We start from the raw sequence: 19,798 nt of genomic DNA, 5'->3' as shown, positions 1-19,798 counted from the left end.
GAAAATTAATACACCCTCCTACCTTCTGCTTCTAGGAGCTCTGGTAGCATAGTGGTTGTGAATTGGGCTGTGAACCACAAGGTCAGCAGTTTGAAACCACCAGCTGTTCCGCAGGAGAAAGATGAGGCTTTCTGCTCCCGTAAAGATTTACAGCCTCGGAAACCCTGTACAGGGTCGCTTTGAGTCGGAACCGACTCCACGGCACACAACAACAACGTCTGTCCTGGTGTCCTGTGGATTAACGTGTCACACTGCAAAACCTTTTGAACTGCAAGGTTGGCGGTTCAAGCTCACCAGCTGCTCCCTGGAATCCGTATTCAGGGTCGCTATGGGTCGGAACCGACTGGATGGCACTTAACAACAACAACAACAACAACAACAACAACGTCTGAATTGTTTAGAAATGCAAATGCTGTGTAAACTGAGGGATGACTGCTCTATTTATGTTAATATTTTTGTGGGGGTTGTTCATTATTTCACCAAGAGTTGTTGAAAACGTTGACAATTGTGTCACTGACGCAGTGCCCCTTTCTGGTTCTGAGTCACATCTCCCTGGATGCTGAGCTGTGACATTCAGGGGCTTCTGAATGTTGAGCTGTGACATTCAGGGAGGTGTGAACTGTGCCACCTCACAAGTGTGTCCCTCCACCCCCAACATCTGCATATTCAAACGTAGGTTTTATTGTGAATTACTTTCCCTTTTTTCTCCATTTTACAGCCTCGGAAACCCTGTATAGGGTCGCTATGAGTTGGAACCGACTCCACGGCACATAACCACCACCACCAGTTGTGAAATTTTATAAATAAGTTATGATGTCCACAGATTCCAAAGGAGGAGAGTTAAGATTGTAAGAAGGGGCACCGAATCTGGTGGTATGATGGCAAGCTAATCACTGTACGAGTCACTGATCTTCTGGTTTTCCCTTCCTCCCTCTTCTGGGTTCACACCTTTAGCCTTATCTAAGAGATCTTTGGGGTTACTGTACGTCTATCTTTCATGGCAAGCTACCTTCCTGAATTGAGACCAATAAAGGAGTAAGAAGCAAGCTTCTACTTGGTTTCTCAGTGCCTGGCAGAATTCAGAGATCAGGGGAAAGGACCTGGGTCCCAAACCCCAAATTCCACTCCAGTGTGGCTCAGATGATCAGTATCAGTGAGTGGTTCCCTCTGATGGGAATTTCCCAATCAGCAAAATGGGCACAACAGACTAATTGCTGCGGGCCACAGGGCCCTTCACCTCCTTACTGCCAGTCGCCTCCATCTCTCCCACTCAGCAATTCACACCATCTGGGTTTCCCCCCACCCCCGCCCAAACCGCACTGTAATCAGACAATCAGTGACTGTCACCGCTCAAAGGGACCTCAAAGACCTCCTCCAGTCCCAGCCATTTGAAGTAGCAAAATCTCTAACATGAATCCCAGTCTCACTATGTGCCAACTAATTTTCTTCATCCTCACAAAATCCCACAGACAAGGAAATGAAGGTACAGAATTGTCACCACGGCACATCACCACCACCACCACCACCACCACCACCACCTAGCAAATCACTGGCGGCACTGGGGCTCAAACCCAGGTAGGCCAAGCTCTCAGAGCCTCTGGGGATTAAATGCCTTATCTAAGGCTCTATGTTGTTGTTGCTAAGTGCCAACAAGTCAGTTCCGACCCATAGTGACCCTGTATAGAGTTTCCGAGGAGCAGCTGGTGACCTTGAACCACCGACCTTGCAGTTCAAATGGCTGGCGCATTAACCCACAGTGCCACACCAGGAAAGGGTTCTATAGGTGGTCAGAAATCGCACCCAGACCTCTTTCCTGCCTCCCAGAATCACTGAGCCCAGTCATCGATTGGTCATTGAGTGCAGTTTATAAACTCAGCCTCCTGCATCCATCTCCCAGGAGTCCAATCCTGCCCTCAGTTGTCCCTGTTCCAAGAGCCTACTGCTAACAGGATCTTTGGAAACCATCTTCCTCTCTGCAAGCCTTGGGGGAGGGGGCGCAGATTTGTGGGCAAGACGCCCAAAAGAATGGCCAAAGAACTGTCGCCTCTTCTTTCTCTACATCTCACCTCCTAGGTGAGGAGCAAGCTGGGAGTGGGACTGGGTTACAGGAAGGAAGGACTGAGTTCCGGGTTTCATCAAGGGCTCCCGGGAAATGACCTCCCTTTCTGCTGGCCTCACTAGAGGCAGCTGCTATAGTATTCCCACCCCCACCTGAGCTGGCAGACCTGGGGTGGCGGGGCCAACCACCAACTGCCTGGCAGTCAATTCACCAGCCTTGCCCGCCGGCCACAGCCCAGCTAGTGATTCCCCTCTCCAGGACTAGGGTTTGGGATTAAATTGCCAACGATTTGAGAGATTGAGGATGACAAAAAGGGCTTGAAGACTAATTAGGAGCAGCAATGAAAGCTTAATTCATAAAAGCAAACATTTTCCATCCATCAACCTGCAACCATTTAAGGGCACCGTTTGAAAGAAATCTGTGCGTGGGGAAGAGAGCCAACAGGAACAGGAAATGTTTGAAAGAATGTAAACTATTTCAGTTTCATAAAAAGTAACAAGTAAACAGTTATTACATGCAAATAATGCCCTGGTTTTAATTAATGCTGAAAAGTCAAAATATGTTTGACATTTGTATGTATACATTGAATGGTAGAGAAGAAAAAATGGTGCCCAGATGCCCATTTTCCTAGCAGGGCTGGCGGCTAGGAGGAAACTCGAACCTTGAGAAGGCCTTGTTTATTAGTGATGAAAAGTAAAATTCTGCTTCATCCTGGCTTGAGTCAAGAGTGCAGAGGGCCCAGCTTACTTTAACAAAGATGGAGGACTGTAGCCTTGGCTTCAGCCATATCTCAGGCACGCTGATCTTAAAGAGCCAGCGGACCCTTCATGTTCCATCTCACTGGGGCAGGGTTCTTAAAACTTTTCCACCCAGAAGTTAAGTGTGGAGTTCAGAGTCTCGACACCGCCTCCCACCCACTGTAGGCAGCAGCGACAGTGGTATCCTGTCTTACAGTCCTTCAAAATAACCAGGAAGATCACACAGGCAGGGTGGCATACTAGCCTGTCTCAAGGGCAGGAGATGCAAGCCCTGAGCTGTGCTTTCCAACGGTTAGCATCCTGCACTATACTCATTTCTAGTTAAACTATGTTAGGGATGAGGTGGGCTTGAAGCACGGTGGAGATTTCTGTGACCCAGTGGAGAGAAAAGCCAGGCAGAGGCGTGTCTACAGAAAAGAGCACCAATGGCAGGCACTGAAATTGCGCCCCTCTCCAGACATCTGACTTTCATCTTTTAGATAACTTTATTAAAAAATATATATGCATATACATATACATGCACATATATATTTTTTACCATAACATAAACTCAAAAATACAAGTCAGGCTTGTCATTAATCTTTGACTGAACACATGGTGGTACTACATAAAAAGGACAACTGTTCTTTCTTTGCTTTCACTGATGTGATGTGCACAAAGTCATCTCTTTCTCTCTCTTCTTTCAGTTTCTTCTCTTTCTACACTCAGCAGAGCAACATCACACAGTCTGCCTTGGTGCACGGCGGCTCTCAAATACTTGAGAATTAGTTTTAACTTGCTTAGTGATCTCTCCTGATGGGAGATGGAAACTGTAAAGGTGAATACAAACTGCTCAGTGACGCCCCCTTCAAGTGGAGCCCAGGGTACATGCCATGCCTTAGATAATGCCTCTGGCCCTCAAACCAAGGACTTGTCCTCTAAACCAGCTTGCTGAGAAACCTACGAGCCCCTCTTTCTGAGCTTCTCCTAGCACTGTTTCTGCTGGGAAGCATGGAGCATGGAAGGCAGTTGTTGTTGTTGTTAAGTGCCGTCGAGTCGGTTCCGACCCATAGCGACCCTGTACAGGGTTTCCGAGGGTGTAAATCTTTACAGGAGTAGAAAGCCTCATCTTTCTCCCGCGGAGCAGCTGGTAGTTTCGAACCGTTTACCTTAAGGTTCGCAGTTAGTAAATCCTAGAAAGTGGGTGAAATTTATGCCTTTAAAAAAATGCTTTTTGTTTTTTTTGTTTTTTTTTTGGGTCAAGTGACCCAACTTTCCTTCCTCGTGTAGTCAGAGGGTTCTGTAACACCATAAGGAGTTCTAGTCCACTGTTTTAGGCAGAGCTGGGCTGGAAGACCTTCTTCTGGAACTCCCTTTGGGACCCCATAGCTTTGCTCTCTCAGCTTTCCTCCTCCCCACCCCCCACCTCTGCCACCATCAACAGGGGGTCTGAGGGGCTGGTGTGGTTTCCTTCCCTCTGCTCACCTCGACCGCTGCGGCCCACGAATCGAAGGTCGTTGAACCTGGCCACTTGGTTCTTCATGACGGCTGAGGCATTGCGCAGTTCTGCGGAGTAGTTCTCATCATTGCCTGCCATTACTGTCACCACCGTCCCATCTGGCACATCCCCCAGCGCCACCACCTGAGGGCAGAGGGAAAGCGTCCCCCTGCTTAGAAAGGCTGAGAGAGGCACGAGAAAGGAGGGAGGGGCTGGGCCCCCGCAGCTCCCCTAGGTCCCAGGCGCAATGCGGATTTCTTAAATTCAGTGGCAAAGAAGCTTCTTAAAAACAAGGGTGTCCCCTAAAGGGAACAAAAACATGAGGATGAAATCTCCACCTTCCACACCAAATTCCTGGATCAACTGGCTATGTCCCCAAATCTCTTTTCAATCACACTGAACCTAAACTGGCTCAGCAAAGTGCCTCTATCACGGTTATGTGGGCTGCGGTTGTCTTCTTCCCTTTTGCGTATCAGCATGCTCCTAGCAACTGAGTCTCTAAGTCAAAATAAAGTCAACAACAATAACAGAACCCCATGAATGCAAGGGCCGTTTGGGACATGGCATTTGGCCCAGTTTATCAGCCTCTTAGAGCCTGAATCCGGTAGGTAGGTAGGTAGGTAAGGAAAATGTTAAAAAGAAGGTAATGTTCGGTAAGGCGTGACCCAGAACACATCTTTACCGGGCACGGAGGGGGGACGGAGGGGTTGCTTCTGAGAGCAGGAGGATACACCTGCTGGGAAATGCCAGGTGGAGATACAGTTGACGCCCCGATAACCCTACTCTTCCCCTGCCCACAGCTGCCTTTTGAAAAGGAATGGGCCTCTAAAGCCGGAGTCTCAGTCATTTAAACGTGGCTGCCGCGTGCAGGGACTAGGCATCCAGATGGTAAAAATTTCAAGGAGAAAATGTTTGGGGTCTGATTAAAAAGGCCAGATTTCCTGTCAACATCCTGTCTTCTTTTAATTTCAAAGATTCCTTTTAAGCTCCAAGTGACAGTAAAACCTCGATCTGACGACGATTAAAGTCACACGGGCCTCCCTCCCTTCCTCCTCTTTCCTCCTCCCTCCTCGGGAGATTTCCCCCACTGGTATTTTAAGATGTCACCCGGGAGACCTCAAAGAGCCACTCTTCCCTTTTTCCAATTTGGAGTCTTAATGGGAGCGAGGACGGCCTCAGCTGCCAGCGGCCAGTTTCCAGCCACCTCGGGCACCGTCATCGCAGCCGCGGGCCCTTCCTGCCCTACCCTTTCTCAAGGCAGCTGTGAGAGCTTTAGGGGAAAACCAAGGCGTTTTCGTTTCATCTCGCTGCCCCCTTAAAAAAAAAAGATGAAAATGAAACAGCTGCCTACTCCTCGGCATAGAGAAAAGGATCCTCTGAAGGATACAGCGCTTTAAGGAGGTGGTAGCGCCCCCATCCCAGCCCGGCATTCGGGGTGCAGAGTAACCCTGCAGTACCATTTAGGATCAAGTGCTCGGGTTCCCGGCCTAGAGTCTCCCCGTGTAACATTTCAGAAGCCCAGGGTTGAGGGGTGTGAACAGGAAGTGTTTCTGAAGCGGCGCAGGAGCTGTGCTGCCGGCAGCGGAGGGTGACCCCATCCACCCTGTCTGCACCCACACCTCGGGTCTTCTCGCCCCGGCCCGCAGGACTTCTTCTGCCTGGATGCCCCCAGGACTGTATCCGAAAGGTCTGGGCGGGGGAAAGCGAAGCCCTATCCGCCCGTTTTCGCATCAACGTCTCTCCGCAAGGCTTCCTGAAGCCCAGGTGGAGGGAGCATGTTTCCTAAAAATCATCTGTGCTGGGCACATCCAACAGGAAACTCCGAAGTCGCGAGACCAAGCGCGAAAAGAGGCCCAAAGCTTCCCGCGCCTGGACTGCGGGGTGCGCGGTCTCGCAGAGGGGTGGCGGCTACGTCCCTCCCACTCACCTTCTTCCCGGGGGCCCTGGCTCCTGCAGAGGCAAAGCTAGGAGCCCAGGGCCGGTGCCCTCCCGCCCCAGGCCACACACTCACCTTGAAGGCGATGGGCAGCGTCTTGTTGCAGCGCCAGTGCGAGGGCAGCACGGAGCAGAGGAAGTTGGGGCTGTCGGTGCGCACGAGCTCGCCCGCGTGGTCAGCCAGCACGTCCACCACCGAGCGCACCTCGGGCCGGGAGCGCCCGCCGGGGCCCACTGCCGCCTGCGCGCTCAGCGCGCCGCTGTTCTCGCCCATCTTGCCGCCGCCGCCGCCGCAGGGGAAGGCCGTGGAGGGAGGTGTGAAGCGGCGGCTGGTGCTCGGGTCTACAGGAATACGCATAACAGCGGCCGTCAGGGCGCCGGGCGGGCGGGCGGCAGCAGCTCGGGCGCCTCCTCGGCCGCCAGAAGCCGGAAAGCAGAAGCGGCAGCCAGGGGCCGGGGCCTCAGGGCGCCCGGGGCAGCTTCGGGGACGCCCCGCCGGGCCTGCCTAAAGCGAGGCCTCGCCGCCCCGACGGCCGCGCGCGGCTGGACCCGCTACTCCCGCATCCCTGCCGGCCGGCCCCGGCTGCTCGGGCCGCGGCGGAGCCCGCGCGGGCTGTGTCGCCGCCTCCCGCCCCCGCCGCCGCCCCACCCACTGCGCGGCGGCCCCACAACAAATCCTCGAGAATCAAGTGGAGGCGCCGCGGGCGCCGCGAGGGGTTAGTACCCCGGGGCCCGCGGGGGCGGGGCCGGCCCGAGCGACGCTTCGCACAGCCAATGGGAGCCTCCCCCCATCGCGGGCACCTTGGTGGCGTCTGCGGGGGGAGGACCGGGACCTCCAAAGCCGCCCAACGGGGAGGGCGGGGCGTCTAGCAACCCCGCCCCGCGGAGGACTCCCGAGTTGGAGGCCCCAGAGCGGTAGCTGAGGTCCCCTGGAGACTTCTGGGGAGCCCGGACCAATGACAAAAATTTGTTTCAAGTGTCCCTAACCTACAAAAGGTTCTGAGGTCGCGTGTTCCCTGACTGGGGGGCGGGGGCGCAATCCTCCTTTTCCCTTCCCTCCCCTCTGGCCGCGGCCACAGCTTCAGGAGCTCCAGCTGCCCGAGGCCTGTGACGACTTCACGCTCAGCTGGCGGCCGCGGGGGTACCAAGGCTAGTGACACCCAGCGGCGAGCCGCCTAAAAGAAGCTCCCCACCCCCTGTCCCGTAAATTATTTTGAACCAAGAGCCTGCGTTGCACATGAGATTCCGCGCCGTCCGGGCCCGGCCGGGGACCGCACGCCGGTCCTTCTGCATTTCCCAGCCCTACGCTGCGTTGGCTCGAGCCTCAGGGCAACCCCGAGGACAGAGGGAGGGAGAGGCCCCTCACGGGCCCGCATCAGCCCGGGGTGACTAACCGCGTTCCTCTCAGCTGTTCCGGCTAAACACATTTCAGGATTTTGGAGGCCTTGCTGCATGGATGTTGGTTGTGGCGGCCTGTGGCGCTTTGGCAACCATGAAGACGCCTGAAAACCGAGAATGTTTGGCCCTGATGTTTTTTTCCCTCCTCGCATGCAACCTCGATCCTGGATGGTAGAGGAGGACGCGGGCCCGTGACGAGATGAAAACGGCAGAAAAGGCGACACTGACGGCAGAGTTAAGGGTCTCGTTTCCGAAGAAGAGAACGTTCTTCCTCCATGTGAATGGACCATGGTTTCCGCGGGTCTGAGCCCACGTCTTCCAGGATCCGTGGACCCTAGTCGTGCCGCAAGGACGCGGACAGCTCTGACCAGGCACTGCCTGCGCTCCAAGCCTTGGGTCTCTTCTTTCCTTGGCCGCCGGGACCAGCCACTCCTGGGGCTTCGCGGCAATCCTCCCCTTCCTCGCCTGCCTTCTAGACTAGGCTAGCAGGCCTAGGAACGGGCCACAGAAGGGAGGGACAGTGGAAGGATCAAACCCCTATTAATATCGGATTATTGGCCCAGAGGCGCTCCGGGATGCTCCCGAACGAATGCGCGCCCAATCTCCTGGCAGCTTTGGTGATTGGCCTTGATTTTCGTTGCCCCCGGCGCTTGACAGGTGCAAAACGACTAATTCCAAGGCTTAAGGGCCAAAAAGCAAAGGACCCACTAGTGGCCATCAGAGCCCACCCTGGATCTGACCCCTGTACCGTACACGCTATTTCGTTGTAGCCAAACGAAATCAAGCCCGCGTGCGCTCCTGGGCTAATGGCTCTGGTTCAACGCTGACCACCAGTTGAACTGGCCCCTTCTTTCTGGACCTTACGTTACCCGCTCAGGTCATTTTGAAAGCTGGAGGAACAGTGAGGTTCCCTTACTGGATCTTTTAAGAGCGTTTTGCCTCGGAGTTGGGAGTCGCCTGGGCCAAGGCCCACGGGTCCTTGGAAATCCTAGCAAAAGCATCAGAATGAAGGAGAGCAAGGGATCCGGGCCTCAGTGCGCCTACCAGAAGGGAGCTTGGGGTGGGGGATGAAGAAGGAAGGCCCACCACGCCATGGCCAGAGACGGCCAGGGCCAGCGAAGATGGAGCCATTAGCTGCTTTCGGTGACTGTGGGCCAGAACCTGCTACTTCTGGGGCTGAGAAATTCGATTTGTAGGGTGGTTTAGGTTTGTACCTGCTCCCTCAGTTGTCACTCCGCCTGATTTCTTCCTTTCACCCGTCGCGGTTTTACACACGGGTTTGCAGAGAATGGGGCTCCTGTGGGTTCCAGCACGTGACACAGGACCCAGTATGGCTCCAGCCCTCGGGAGGGCGCTCGCTGCCCGTGGGCGCCGAAGCCAGGAGCCAGAGCTGTCAGAGCTTAGGGCCCCAGCTGGAGGTCGCCCGGGCGGCCGGGGCAGGAACAGTCCCGGGCACCACCGCTAGTGGGAACCTGCCCTTGAGTCGTCTGGTCGCGGCGGGCCGATTCCTAAGAGATACACTTTCTGGACAAACAGCCCGCGAATTTTTCAAAATCTGTACCCGTACGTTTGGACAAAACGACAGCTTTCTGTCGGTCCGAAGGCCGCATTCCCAACTTCCAAAGAACTGATGCCTTCCTCAGCGTCCGGCTTCCGCCAAATCGCCAGGATCGTTCTATTTCCTATCCCTTGGGAAGAGGGCTGGGAAGAAGTATCACAAAAGAAGAGACTAGCTCATTCCAAGTTTCCATCGGGCGCTAACCTGCTTCCTCCCCATGAGGGATTGCTGGGCCGGCGGCCATTGCATTTTTTGCCGATTTGGCAGGCAGACGGACAGTTACCCACTCCCCACTTAGCACACGTGGATAACTCGCGTCTCTCGTTTCGATCGGGCAGATGTCTTCTCATTCTCCACAGGACCACCAGCCTGCCTGAATCATTTGGCTCCCATCCCAAATTGTCTGCAGGAGGGTGAGGACTGGGGAGTCAAGATGACACTTCCCTCCCCAACCGTGGACCTGGTAAATGGGACGCAACCTGGGAACTGCAGAACCCCGTTTTTTGAGGCCAGGCCTTCTGTCCTGAGGCCACGCCTCCTGTCCTGGACCGTCGCCCCAGGGAATCGATCTGACCAGCTGCCTCTCAGTGGTTTGGTTCCCTCCTGACAGAGCTTCCAAGGGCAGATGTGATTCCTCCAGAGTTCTGGTGCCTGGGGAGATGTGGGGACGCCCCAGTATGCCCAGCTGTGGAATGAACAGGCAATCTCTGGAGAACCTTCTAAGAAGTCCACGGGGAAAGAACCCCTCAGTACGTCGGGCACGCATGAGTTTGTCTTCTTCCACCACCTATGGTGATCTTGGGAAAATTGTCTAAGACCTCGTCGCTCCTCAGTTTTTTCCATCTGTGAAGTGGGATAACAATAATGTCTAAAGCTCAGGTTTAGCACATAGGGTATGCTTCATCCATGCAAGCTGTCACTGCTGTTATGAAAAAAATAAGGCCTGCCATCTCTTGTGAGGTCCTTTGGCAAGTTCCTTTTCCTGCTCTGGACCTCACACTTCCTGTCTGAAATGTCCAATTTCCAGGTGACTAAGATGCAAAGGAGCTCTGGTAGCGTAGTGGTTACGAGTCGGGCTGCGAACCTTAAGGTCAGCGGTTCGAAACTACCAGCCGCTCCGCGGGAGAAAGATGAGGCTTTCTACTCCCATAAAGATTTACACCCTCGGAAACCCTGTACAGGGTCGCTATGGGTCGGAACCGACTTGACGGCACTTAACAACAACAACAACAAGATGCAAAGTTAATCCTGCCCCCGTCCTCACCACCATCCCCTGGTTTGCCTGGGTCTGCTTGGGTGAGGTAGGGACCATGTGTGACCTCCCTCTAGGCAAGACTACCCAACAGGAGGGGTTTCCAGCAACCGTCACAGCTCACCCTCTCTTCATTTCTCATTCTAGGCGCTCACTCTAAAAATCCATTCTTGTTGTTTAGTGCGGTCGGACCCAAGCCACCCTGTATAGGGTTTGTGAGGAGCAACTGGTGAGCTTGAACCACCACCGGCATTACAGTTCAAATGGCTTTGCAGTCGGACGCATTAACCCACCGTGCCATACCACGGTTCCAAAAACCCACTGGATCCCCCCAAAAGATAGATACTTTACCAAGTAGCAAATAGGACTCAGCCATTTCTTCTCATCCCTCCAGGAAGCATCTGTCCCCTACATCTGAAATCCCAAAGCAGTCTCCAATCCAGGGAACATCTTGTACAACTCTCCTCTAGAAGATTTCTCTGTCTGACATTTATCCCCACTGCATCTAACATATAAGGAAACCTCTTTTCCACCCAGTGCCCACCAACTCTAGGTGGGGTGTTGGGCAGTTCCCTTCAAGGAGTCTTGCCATCTTCTGTGTATGAAGGTAATTCTTATCTCTCCATTTCAAAATTGGGATGAAAGACTCCCTCTGTGAGGTAGTGGAGTCTTGTGTGTGGTGCTGTGGGTTAATGTGCCCAACTGCAAAGCCGTTTGAACTGCAAGGTTTAAGCTAACCAGCTGCTTCTCAGAAGGAAACCCTATACAGGGTCACTATTGGGTTGGAACCGACTCGACGGGCACTTCACAACAACAACAAATGTGAGGTAGTGGACTCCTAGTGTGGCACTGTAGGCTCAAGTCCACCTGCTGCTCTTTGGAAACACTATACTGGGTCACTGTGAGTCGGAACCGACTCGACAGCACTTAACAACAACATATGAGGTAGTAGTGGGGTAGGATTGAATCTAAAATTGATGGGAAAGAAAAAGAAAGAACCGCTGCTAATTTAATTAGAGCCTTTTTTGTTGTCAAGTGCCATTGAATCAGTTCCGACTCCTAGCAACCCTCTTTAAGGTGTCCAAGGAGCAGCTGGTGGATTTGAACCACCCACCTTGCGGTTAGCAATACCGTGTTTATCCTACAGTGACATCCATACCAGGACCCCAAACTAGGGTTTATCTGTGTATAAAACATTCACCTTAGAGTCAGTGGGAAATGGTAACCTATCAGGTTTGAGAGGTTGCCATCTGCATGATAGAAGAATCCTGCTCTGGAGTGAATGTGTCCAGCAAGTGTTGTTGTTGTTGTTGTTGTCAGGTGCCATCGAGTCGGAACCGACTCATAGCGACTCCATGCACAGCAGAACGAAACAATGTTCGATCCTGGGCCAACCTCACCACCGCTGCCACCCCCGAGTCCATCAATGATGCCACCTGGCCGATCCATCTCGTTGGAGGTCTTCCTCTTTTTCTCTGACCCTCCACCCTACCCAGCATGACATCCTTCTCCAACAATTGTTTCCTCCGGACTACATGTCCAAAGTAGGAGAGACGAAGCTTAGCCATCCTGGCCTCCAAGGAGCACTCTGGCTGCACTTCTTCCAAAACAGATCTATTGGTTCTTTTGGCAGTCCATGGCACCCTCAGTATTCTCCTCCAACACCACAACTCAAAGGCATCAATTCTTCTACGATCCTCTTTATTCACTGTCCAGCTTTCGCATCCATATGAGGCTATTGAAAACACAATGGCCTGGGTCAGGCGCACCCTAGTCCTCAAGCTGACATCTCTGCTCTTCAATACTTTAAAAAGTTCCTGTGCAGCAGATTTGCCCAGTGCAATACGTCGTCTGATCTCTTGACTGCTACTTCCGCGAGTGTTGATAGTTGATCCAAGAAGAATGAAGTCCTTGACAACTTCAATCCTTTCTCCATTGATAAGAATGTTGTTTATTGGTCCAGTGGTGAGGATTTTTGTTTTCTTGACATTGAGATGCAATCCATATCGAAGGCTGTGCTCTTTAATCTTCATAAGTAAATATCTTCGCGCAATTACAGAGGTGTTTTTATTTTTGGGGAAAGGACTGCCTTGTGAGCCGAGGGAAGGTGATCAGGACAGATGTGCGCTCCTCTGAGCCTTGGCGCCCAGGCTGGTAAATTAAGAACAGTGACTTGTGCATTGGTGAGGTTTTATGTATGTTGTCGGGCACTGTGCTTGGATGTTACAGTCCCGTTTTATGCTCACAGCGATCTGCTTGTATTCTGGAGTTGATTCCCACTCATAGAGACCCTATACTGGGTTTCCCTGGAGCAGCTGGTGCGTTTGAACCATTGACCTTGAGGTTCAAACCGACCTTGCGGTCCAGTGCTTATCCTACAGTGCCACACCGGTACTCCACACAAACAAATACACATATGCAAAATACAAAGGAGCCCCGTGGAGCAGTGGTTAAGTGCTCAGCTGCTAACTGAGCCGTGGGCGTTTTGGCAGTTTGAATCCACCACCCACTCTGCAGAAGAAAGGTGTGGTAGTCTGTATTCATAAAATTTACAGCCTTGGAAACCCTATAGGACAGTTCTACAGGAACCTGCGGTGAGTCCGAATTGGCTTCACCGCTACATATGCTTCGCAATAAACGTTCGCTATTAATGATGGTGGCGGAACTTGTGTTAAGTGTCTTGGTGGATTCGGATCCAACTCTTACCAACTGTATTAGAATTCCGAGGAGGGGCTGGTGGGTTTGAATCACGAACCTTGTGAGAGTCACGTCGAGTCGGAACCGACTCATAGTGAGCCTGTGTTGGATTTCCAAAGCTGTAAATCTTTTACAGGAGCAAAAGCCTCATCTTTCTCCTGTAGAGACGCTGGTAGTTTCGAACTGTTGTCCCACTCATAACCCACTACGCTACAGAGTTCCCTGTTAAATGCCATCGAGTCGGTTCCGACCCACAGCGATCCTGCATGGGGTTTCCGAGGAGAGGCTGGTGAGCTTGAACGACCGACCTTGCAGTTCAAACGACTGTGCAGTCTGACGCATTAGCCCACAGCGCCACACCAAGACTTCTTAGAAGCCATAAAATCCTGTCATTAGTAAATAGCCATGGATTTGAAAATCAGCAGACCCTTCAAAAAACTGGAGACAGAAAGGGGCTTGCTAGGGTCATTCAGGAAGGCCCGCCGCGAACTGGCCCACAGAACCTCCGTGTGATGCGTCAGGCTCGGCTGTAGTTCCAGATTTAAAGATGGGAACACTGAGACCCAGAATGGGAAAGAGACGTGAGCCCATGACCAAGAAAGAAAAGATCCCGCGGACTGATTCCCAGCTTGATCTCTGCTCTCCCGGAGCCTGCAGCCAGAGAGAGCACTTTGTGCCCGCGAGCGCCGCCTCCCGGCCGGATGCGACCCACCCCCGCAACATCTGCCGCCCAAAGGGAAATAAATGCCAAAGGAAAATAAATGTCTCTCTCAGGGCCTTAATGCTCCCGTATGATGAGGGTGCGCTTCCACGGCGCTTGCAGGTGACATCCGATTCCCCGCAGGACCCCCTGGGCCAGAGCCAGAGGTCCCCTCCACCACACTCAACCCTGACAGCCCTCCTGGAGCGAAGCAGAGAGCTAGGAGGGAGCGAAGGAGTCTGCGCAGGCCTGGCAAACAGAAAAGGAAGGACACCCTAATCCGAGTCAGGGAAAAGGGTTCTGGTTTCGGCTTCCACTACTCCGTTAAATATACATGTTCTGCCCACCTTGCCCCTTACTCAGTGGCGTTACTAGGGTTGGTATCACTAAGTGGTAACTGATGGTGCCACCCATCCCCACCCTCATGGACCTCCTCCTGCCCCAGACCATACGAATCTTTAGTATTGCTTATTACCCGTGTACATCATAGAATAATATGTGATAAGTACAGTTGTAAGTTGCTTAAATGTAATTTTTCTTAGGATGTATGAATACTAACAGGAGTTTTGGTGTGGCGCTGTGGGTTAATGTGCCAGACTGCAAAGCTGTTTGAATTGCAAAGTTGGCAGTTCAAGCTCACCAGCTGCTCCTTGGAAACCCTATACAGGGTCGCTATGGGTCGGAACCGACTCTACGGCACTGCACAACAACAACATGAATACTAACAACATAGTGAAATCTTTCTACATTGAATTACAAATTTATTGTTACATGCCCTTGAGTCTGTTTCAACTGATAGTGACCATGTATAGGGTTTTTAAGGAGAGAGGCTGGTGGGTTTGAATCTCTGTCCATACAGTTAGCAGTTCAGTGCTTATCCTACAGCACCACACCAGGAGTCCTCCATATGTGCTATTGCATAGGTTCCAACTCATAGCGATCCTGTATAGGATTTCCTAGGCTGCAAATCTTGAGTAGAAAACCTCATTTTTCTTCCAAAGAATGGCTGGTAGGTTCTGATTGCTGATTTTGCGCTTGGCGGCTCAGCTTGTAATGCACTGTATTACATTATTAATTAAAACAAAATTAGTAACTGAAAGGAAGCCCTTTAAAATATTGCATCCGTTTCCTTTAATTACTAGCTTGATTCACAAAGTAGTTAATGATATAGATTCACAAATACTATTTACCACAACACTGTAGCTATAATATCAGAAAAGTTGACAAAATCAGCTATACAAACTATACAAACACCAGCTGGACTATACAAACACCAGCAACAAAAGAAAGTAACAGCTGTGCTCCTAGCACGTGCAGATGAAACCACATGATTTGAAGCTTCATTGTAATTGGGCAATCATGAGGGCTTTGACCAGAGGCGGGTTGAAGTTTCAAGAAGCAAATTAGCATAGTGTTTTCTCCTTTTAGGTATGCTAATACATGTAGGCTGGGCTCACAAAAGAAAATGTTTTTGTTGTTATTACTAGCTACAGAGATATTTTTATCAACAATAATACATGTGTCCTGAAACATCACACCAAAAATGATAGTGTCTGTCACCTGGTGTGACCTGTACCCCGACCTGCCCCTCCCTAGTGATGCTGCTTTTGGTGTAGGGATTATAAGCACCCAAATTTAGTGTGATGCTGTAGGAGCAGCGCTGGACTATGAACCACAAGGCTGGCAGTTCAAACCCACCAACCGCTCTTCGAAAACCCTACTATACAGGATTGCTATGAGTCGGAACCCACTCTACGGTACTTAACAACTACAGTTTAGTGAATGTCTGCTGTGTACTGGGAGTTCTCCCTCAATATCAACAACCCTCATGCGGCCTCTTCAGGGGAGAGATTTTATTCTGTCCATTTTACAGAGGGGAAAACTGAGACTTAAAGGATATGCCATAATGAAGGCTCAACGGAAGTGACATCAGGTATTTCCTGAGCATTTGAGCACTGTTATTATTGTTACCAATATCATTTTAATTGTTACTTGGGATTGAGGCTGGGGTTGGGTAGAGGAGATAGAGGAGTGTCAAGAGCAGTAAGGCCTATCTGGGAGCAGGTCTCAGCTTTCCTGAATGATTTCTATCTGTGGCCTTGGTTGAGTTGTCTAATCTCTATGTGCCTTGCTTGTCTCATCTCTAAATGGGGCGAGTACTATCAAATATCCCATCAAGTGTTGTGGGGAGATTTAAAAGCCCATGGCATGTTGTTGTTCAGTGCCTTTGAGTGGGTTCCAACTCCTAGTGATCGTATATATAACAGAATTTGGCCAACTAGTCTGCAAGGTCGATTAACAACACTCAACTACAACAAGTACCCAGTAAAGGAACTGCGTCTAGGGCAGCATTGAGCATGCTCTTTTTGCTGCAGGTAACAAGGTTTGGGGGCCAAAGCCTTGCCCTCCATGTCGCTGTTGTGGAGCCAGGAGGCCTGAGTTCCAGTAGCCCTCTGCTCCCTAAGCTTTTTCTTTGTCTCTGAAACCAGCAGAGGTCGCTGGGCTGTGTGAGACTCACAACGTTTTCATCTCCTACCCTTTCTGATCCACAGAGTACCCTTTTTGGCCACTCCTGGGGGCGGTGTCAGGGTTGGGATCTGCTCTCACCTGGCCACACCCGTTTTCTGGCACCCAGCTTGGGTGATCATACTCCCAATGCCAGGTTTTAGCAATTGAGGACAGTATGAGGTCATGGATTATTTAGGATCTATTGCCTTTCCCTAAGTCTGCTCAGCAGTTTGTGGTGAGCCGTTAACAATTGTTAGGTGCCAATTTACAGTGACCCTGTTTAGGGTTTCCAAGGAGCAGCTGATGGGTTTGAACCACTGACCTTGTGGTTCAAACTGGCATTTGGTCCAGTATATTACCTTACAGTGCCATACCAGGACTCCAACTGGAAAGCCCTATATCTACTTGCTCCCTGTCCCTCACCATCCCTAGCCACTGGCATCTAGACAGTAGAGGAGACTTGTCCAGAAGCATACAGCAAATTATTGCCATTGGTCCTGCTGAGGTCCTCGTGTCTCAAACCCCTTGATTAGAAGACTCTTAAAGACCTGCTTGAGCATCCTGGGAGCAGGAGATCTAGGTCTAGCTCTCTTCTTAACAAAATAAAAAGGACTCCAGAGGGAAGGGCTAGGAAGAATTGGGAGTAGGGTTGTTGTTGTTGTTATGTGCCATCGAGTCGGTTCCGACCCATAGCGACCCTGTATAGGGTTTCCGAGGGTGTAAATCTTTACGGGAGTAGAAAGCCTCATCTTTCTCCCACGGAGCAGCTGGTAGTTTCGAACCGCTGACCTTAAGGTTCGCAGCCCGATTCGTAACCACTATGCTACCAGAGCTCCTTGGGAGTAGGGTTAGGGAGCTTAAAATCAAGACTGAGTTTGAAACTTGCTCTGCCGTTTACTGTGGCCAAATCAGTGGCTTCAAATCTTTGAGAGTCAGATAATGTGGGGTAGCAATTAAGCCTAAGTAACCTTATGGTATATGAGTCCAAAGTCAACTTAATGATATTTAATAATAATAACAACAACAACAGTTGTTTAAATTGTGAAGCTAGCTAAAAGGATTCTCAGCATATGTCTGGGGAAGAGAAGGTATTGAATCAAATCCTTGACATCCTTTGTATTCTCCGACCCTTGCTTGTAAACTCTTTCCTCAAAAAAGAGGGGAGCTGATAGGGTCTATGGTCTCCCGTCCCATTCATGTCTGGATTGTACTGTTAGGGGTGTACCTTTCAGAAGGTGCCAGGTTCTTAAACCTCCTAGCTATGGTCTGGCCAGAGAGGAACCTGGCCCAGTAGCCTTTGCTTCCTATTTCCCTCACTCCTCAACATACTCACAGGGTTTTAATGGACCTGAGAGCCAGGAAACTTGCGTTTGAAATAGAATTCCACTCTATGGTTTTCTTTGTGATTGTGGGCAAGATCATTTCAGTTCTCAGCAGTTTCCTTGCTTTGATGGAGAAAATGAATAGGCAGGGCAAAGTACACAGCGACCCTATGGGATAGACTTACTCTGTCACATGGGGTTACTATGAGTGGGAAATCATGGTAGGTTCCTTGCAAATACTGGAGGTGTGTGCCTTCCTTAGAGCTGTGTGACCCTGAGTAAAGAACTTCATTTCTCTGGGCCTCAGAACCTGAGAGGTTCAAGTAAGAAGGTGTAGCACTGTAGGATAAGCACTGGACTGTTAACTGCAAGATCAGCGGTTCAAACCCACCAGCCGCTCTTTGGAAACCCTGCACAGGTTTACTATGAGTCAGAACCGACTGGATGGCAAACAACAGTGATCATGATCTTGGCTCTGTCTCTGTTCTGCTGGGACCCAGCCTCTTAGCAGTGGGTGGACACAGAGCCATCAAACCAGAGGACTTCTTACTGAGGAAGGGGACGCAGTGAGAAGGACCTGGGTAACTTGAGAAACCTTCTGGGATGGGGCTTCATCCCTGGCAGGTAGCAAGAGAAAGGAGTTCCCCAGAGTGAGTCACTTACATGACCTACAGTGAAGGAAGGACAGCAGGATTTGGGGTTCAAATAGATTCTTGGACTGAGTGCATCCAAGCCTTAATCAGGAGGCAAGAATAGGAAGCAGTCAGAATCCAATTCTTGGCATAGGATTGTTGTTGTTGTTATGTGCTGTGGAGTCGGTTCCGACTCATAGCGACCCTGTACAGGGTTTCCGAGGCTGTAACTCTTTACGAGAGCAGAAAACCTCATCTTTCTCCCACGGAACAGCTGATAGTTTTGAACTGCTGACCATGAGATTAGCAGCCCAATTCGTAACCACTATGCTACCAGAGCTCCTTGGCATAGGATTGGTACCATGGAATTAGAATTCTGGACTCTGGTGATCATTACCAACAAAAGTTGAGCTCTTCTGGTTTGCCAGACCCTGTTCCACACAATACACAATCAGGCCTTGAGGTGTTCTTATGAGATGTTGTTGTTGTTGTTGTCAGGTGCCATCGATTCAGAACCGACTCATAACGACCCCATGCACAGCAGAATGAAACAATGTCCAATCCTGGACCAGCCTCACTACCGCTGCCACACTTGAGTCCATCAATGCTGCCACCTGGCCAATCCATGTTGCTGGGGGTCTTCCTCTTTTTCTCCGACCCTCCATTTTACCAAGCATGATATCCTTCTCCAGCGACTGTTCCCTTCTGACAATATGTCCAAAGTATGAGAGACGAAGTTTAGCCATCTTGGCCTCCAAGGAGTACTCTCTGGCTGCACTTCTTCCAAAACAGATCTATGGTGTAGTGGTTCTTATGGGATAGCTACAGTTATCCCATTTTACAGGTAAGAACACTATAGTGCAGAGGGGTGAAGTAGCTTGCCAAGGTCACACAACTGGGACTCAGGGCCCACATTCCTAACCATTACACTCTCCTCAAGGACCGCAGTCAGAGCCTCACAGCTGTAATCATGGAATAGACTTAAAATCCTGCCACAAGAATTGTCAGACTCATCAGACTCATAGTCCACTCCTCTCACACCCCAGGCCCCGGTCAAGTGGCGAGAACGAGGCCCAGAAGTGTGTCTGTCAAGGTCACAGTCTGGGCCAGGGGCAGGGCCTGACTCTGACCTCCCTGGGACTGCCTGCCCAGCTGCTCCTGGGCTTGCTGGCCCCAGTAGGGATTTTCCACCTCCTGAAAAAGGTCCTAATGACTGTCAGTCCTTGTGAAGCCTTAATTAATCTCAGAGGCTGAAGGCTCGGAGGAGACCAGGGACCTTGGCCTTACGCAGATGAAGATTACAGCTCTTTTTCATGTGGTGGCGGAGGAACGCCTCAGACATTCCTGCCAGCAATAAAAGCCACATGGCTTTCCAACGTCGCCCTTGGAAAAGGGAAAAAAAAAAAAAAGTGTGGCCCTATGCGGACAGAAATCAACTATGTGTTGTATGTATGTTGTTGTTGTTATGTGCCATCGAGTCGGTTCCGACCCATAGCGACCCT

The 19,798-nt window shown here is 51.0% G+C and overlaps 1 protein-coding gene across 1 annotated transcript in view; it reads right to left on the bottom strand.

Annotated features, from left to right (window-relative positions):
• The window catches only part of RUNX3 (runt-related transcription factor 3), a 75,294-nt gene that overhangs the window by 22,463 nt on the left and 33,033 nt on the right, over positions 1-19,798 (bottom strand). The window contains exons 3-4 of the mRNA XM_006862285.1: positions 6,306-6,571; positions 4,282-4,438 (exon numbers count right to left, since the gene is read on the bottom strand). Of these exons, the coding sequence (XP_006862347.1) occupies positions 4,282-4,438; positions 6,306-6,571 (423 nt within the window). The remainder of the gene's footprint in view (positions 1-4,281; positions 4,439-6,305; positions 6,572-19,798) is intronic.

Source organism: Chrysochloris asiatica, unplaced genomic scaffold (assembly GCF_000296735.1).
Source record: "Chrysochloris asiatica unplaced genomic scaffold, ChrAsi1.0 scaffold00047, whole genome shotgun sequence".
NCBI classification, from domain to species: Eukaryota; Metazoa; Chordata; class Mammalia; order Afrosoricida; family Chrysochloridae; genus Chrysochloris; species Chrysochloris asiatica.
The sequence above is the reverse complement of the archived record's forward strand: the minus strand, read 5'-3'. Positions and strand labels throughout refer to the sequence as shown.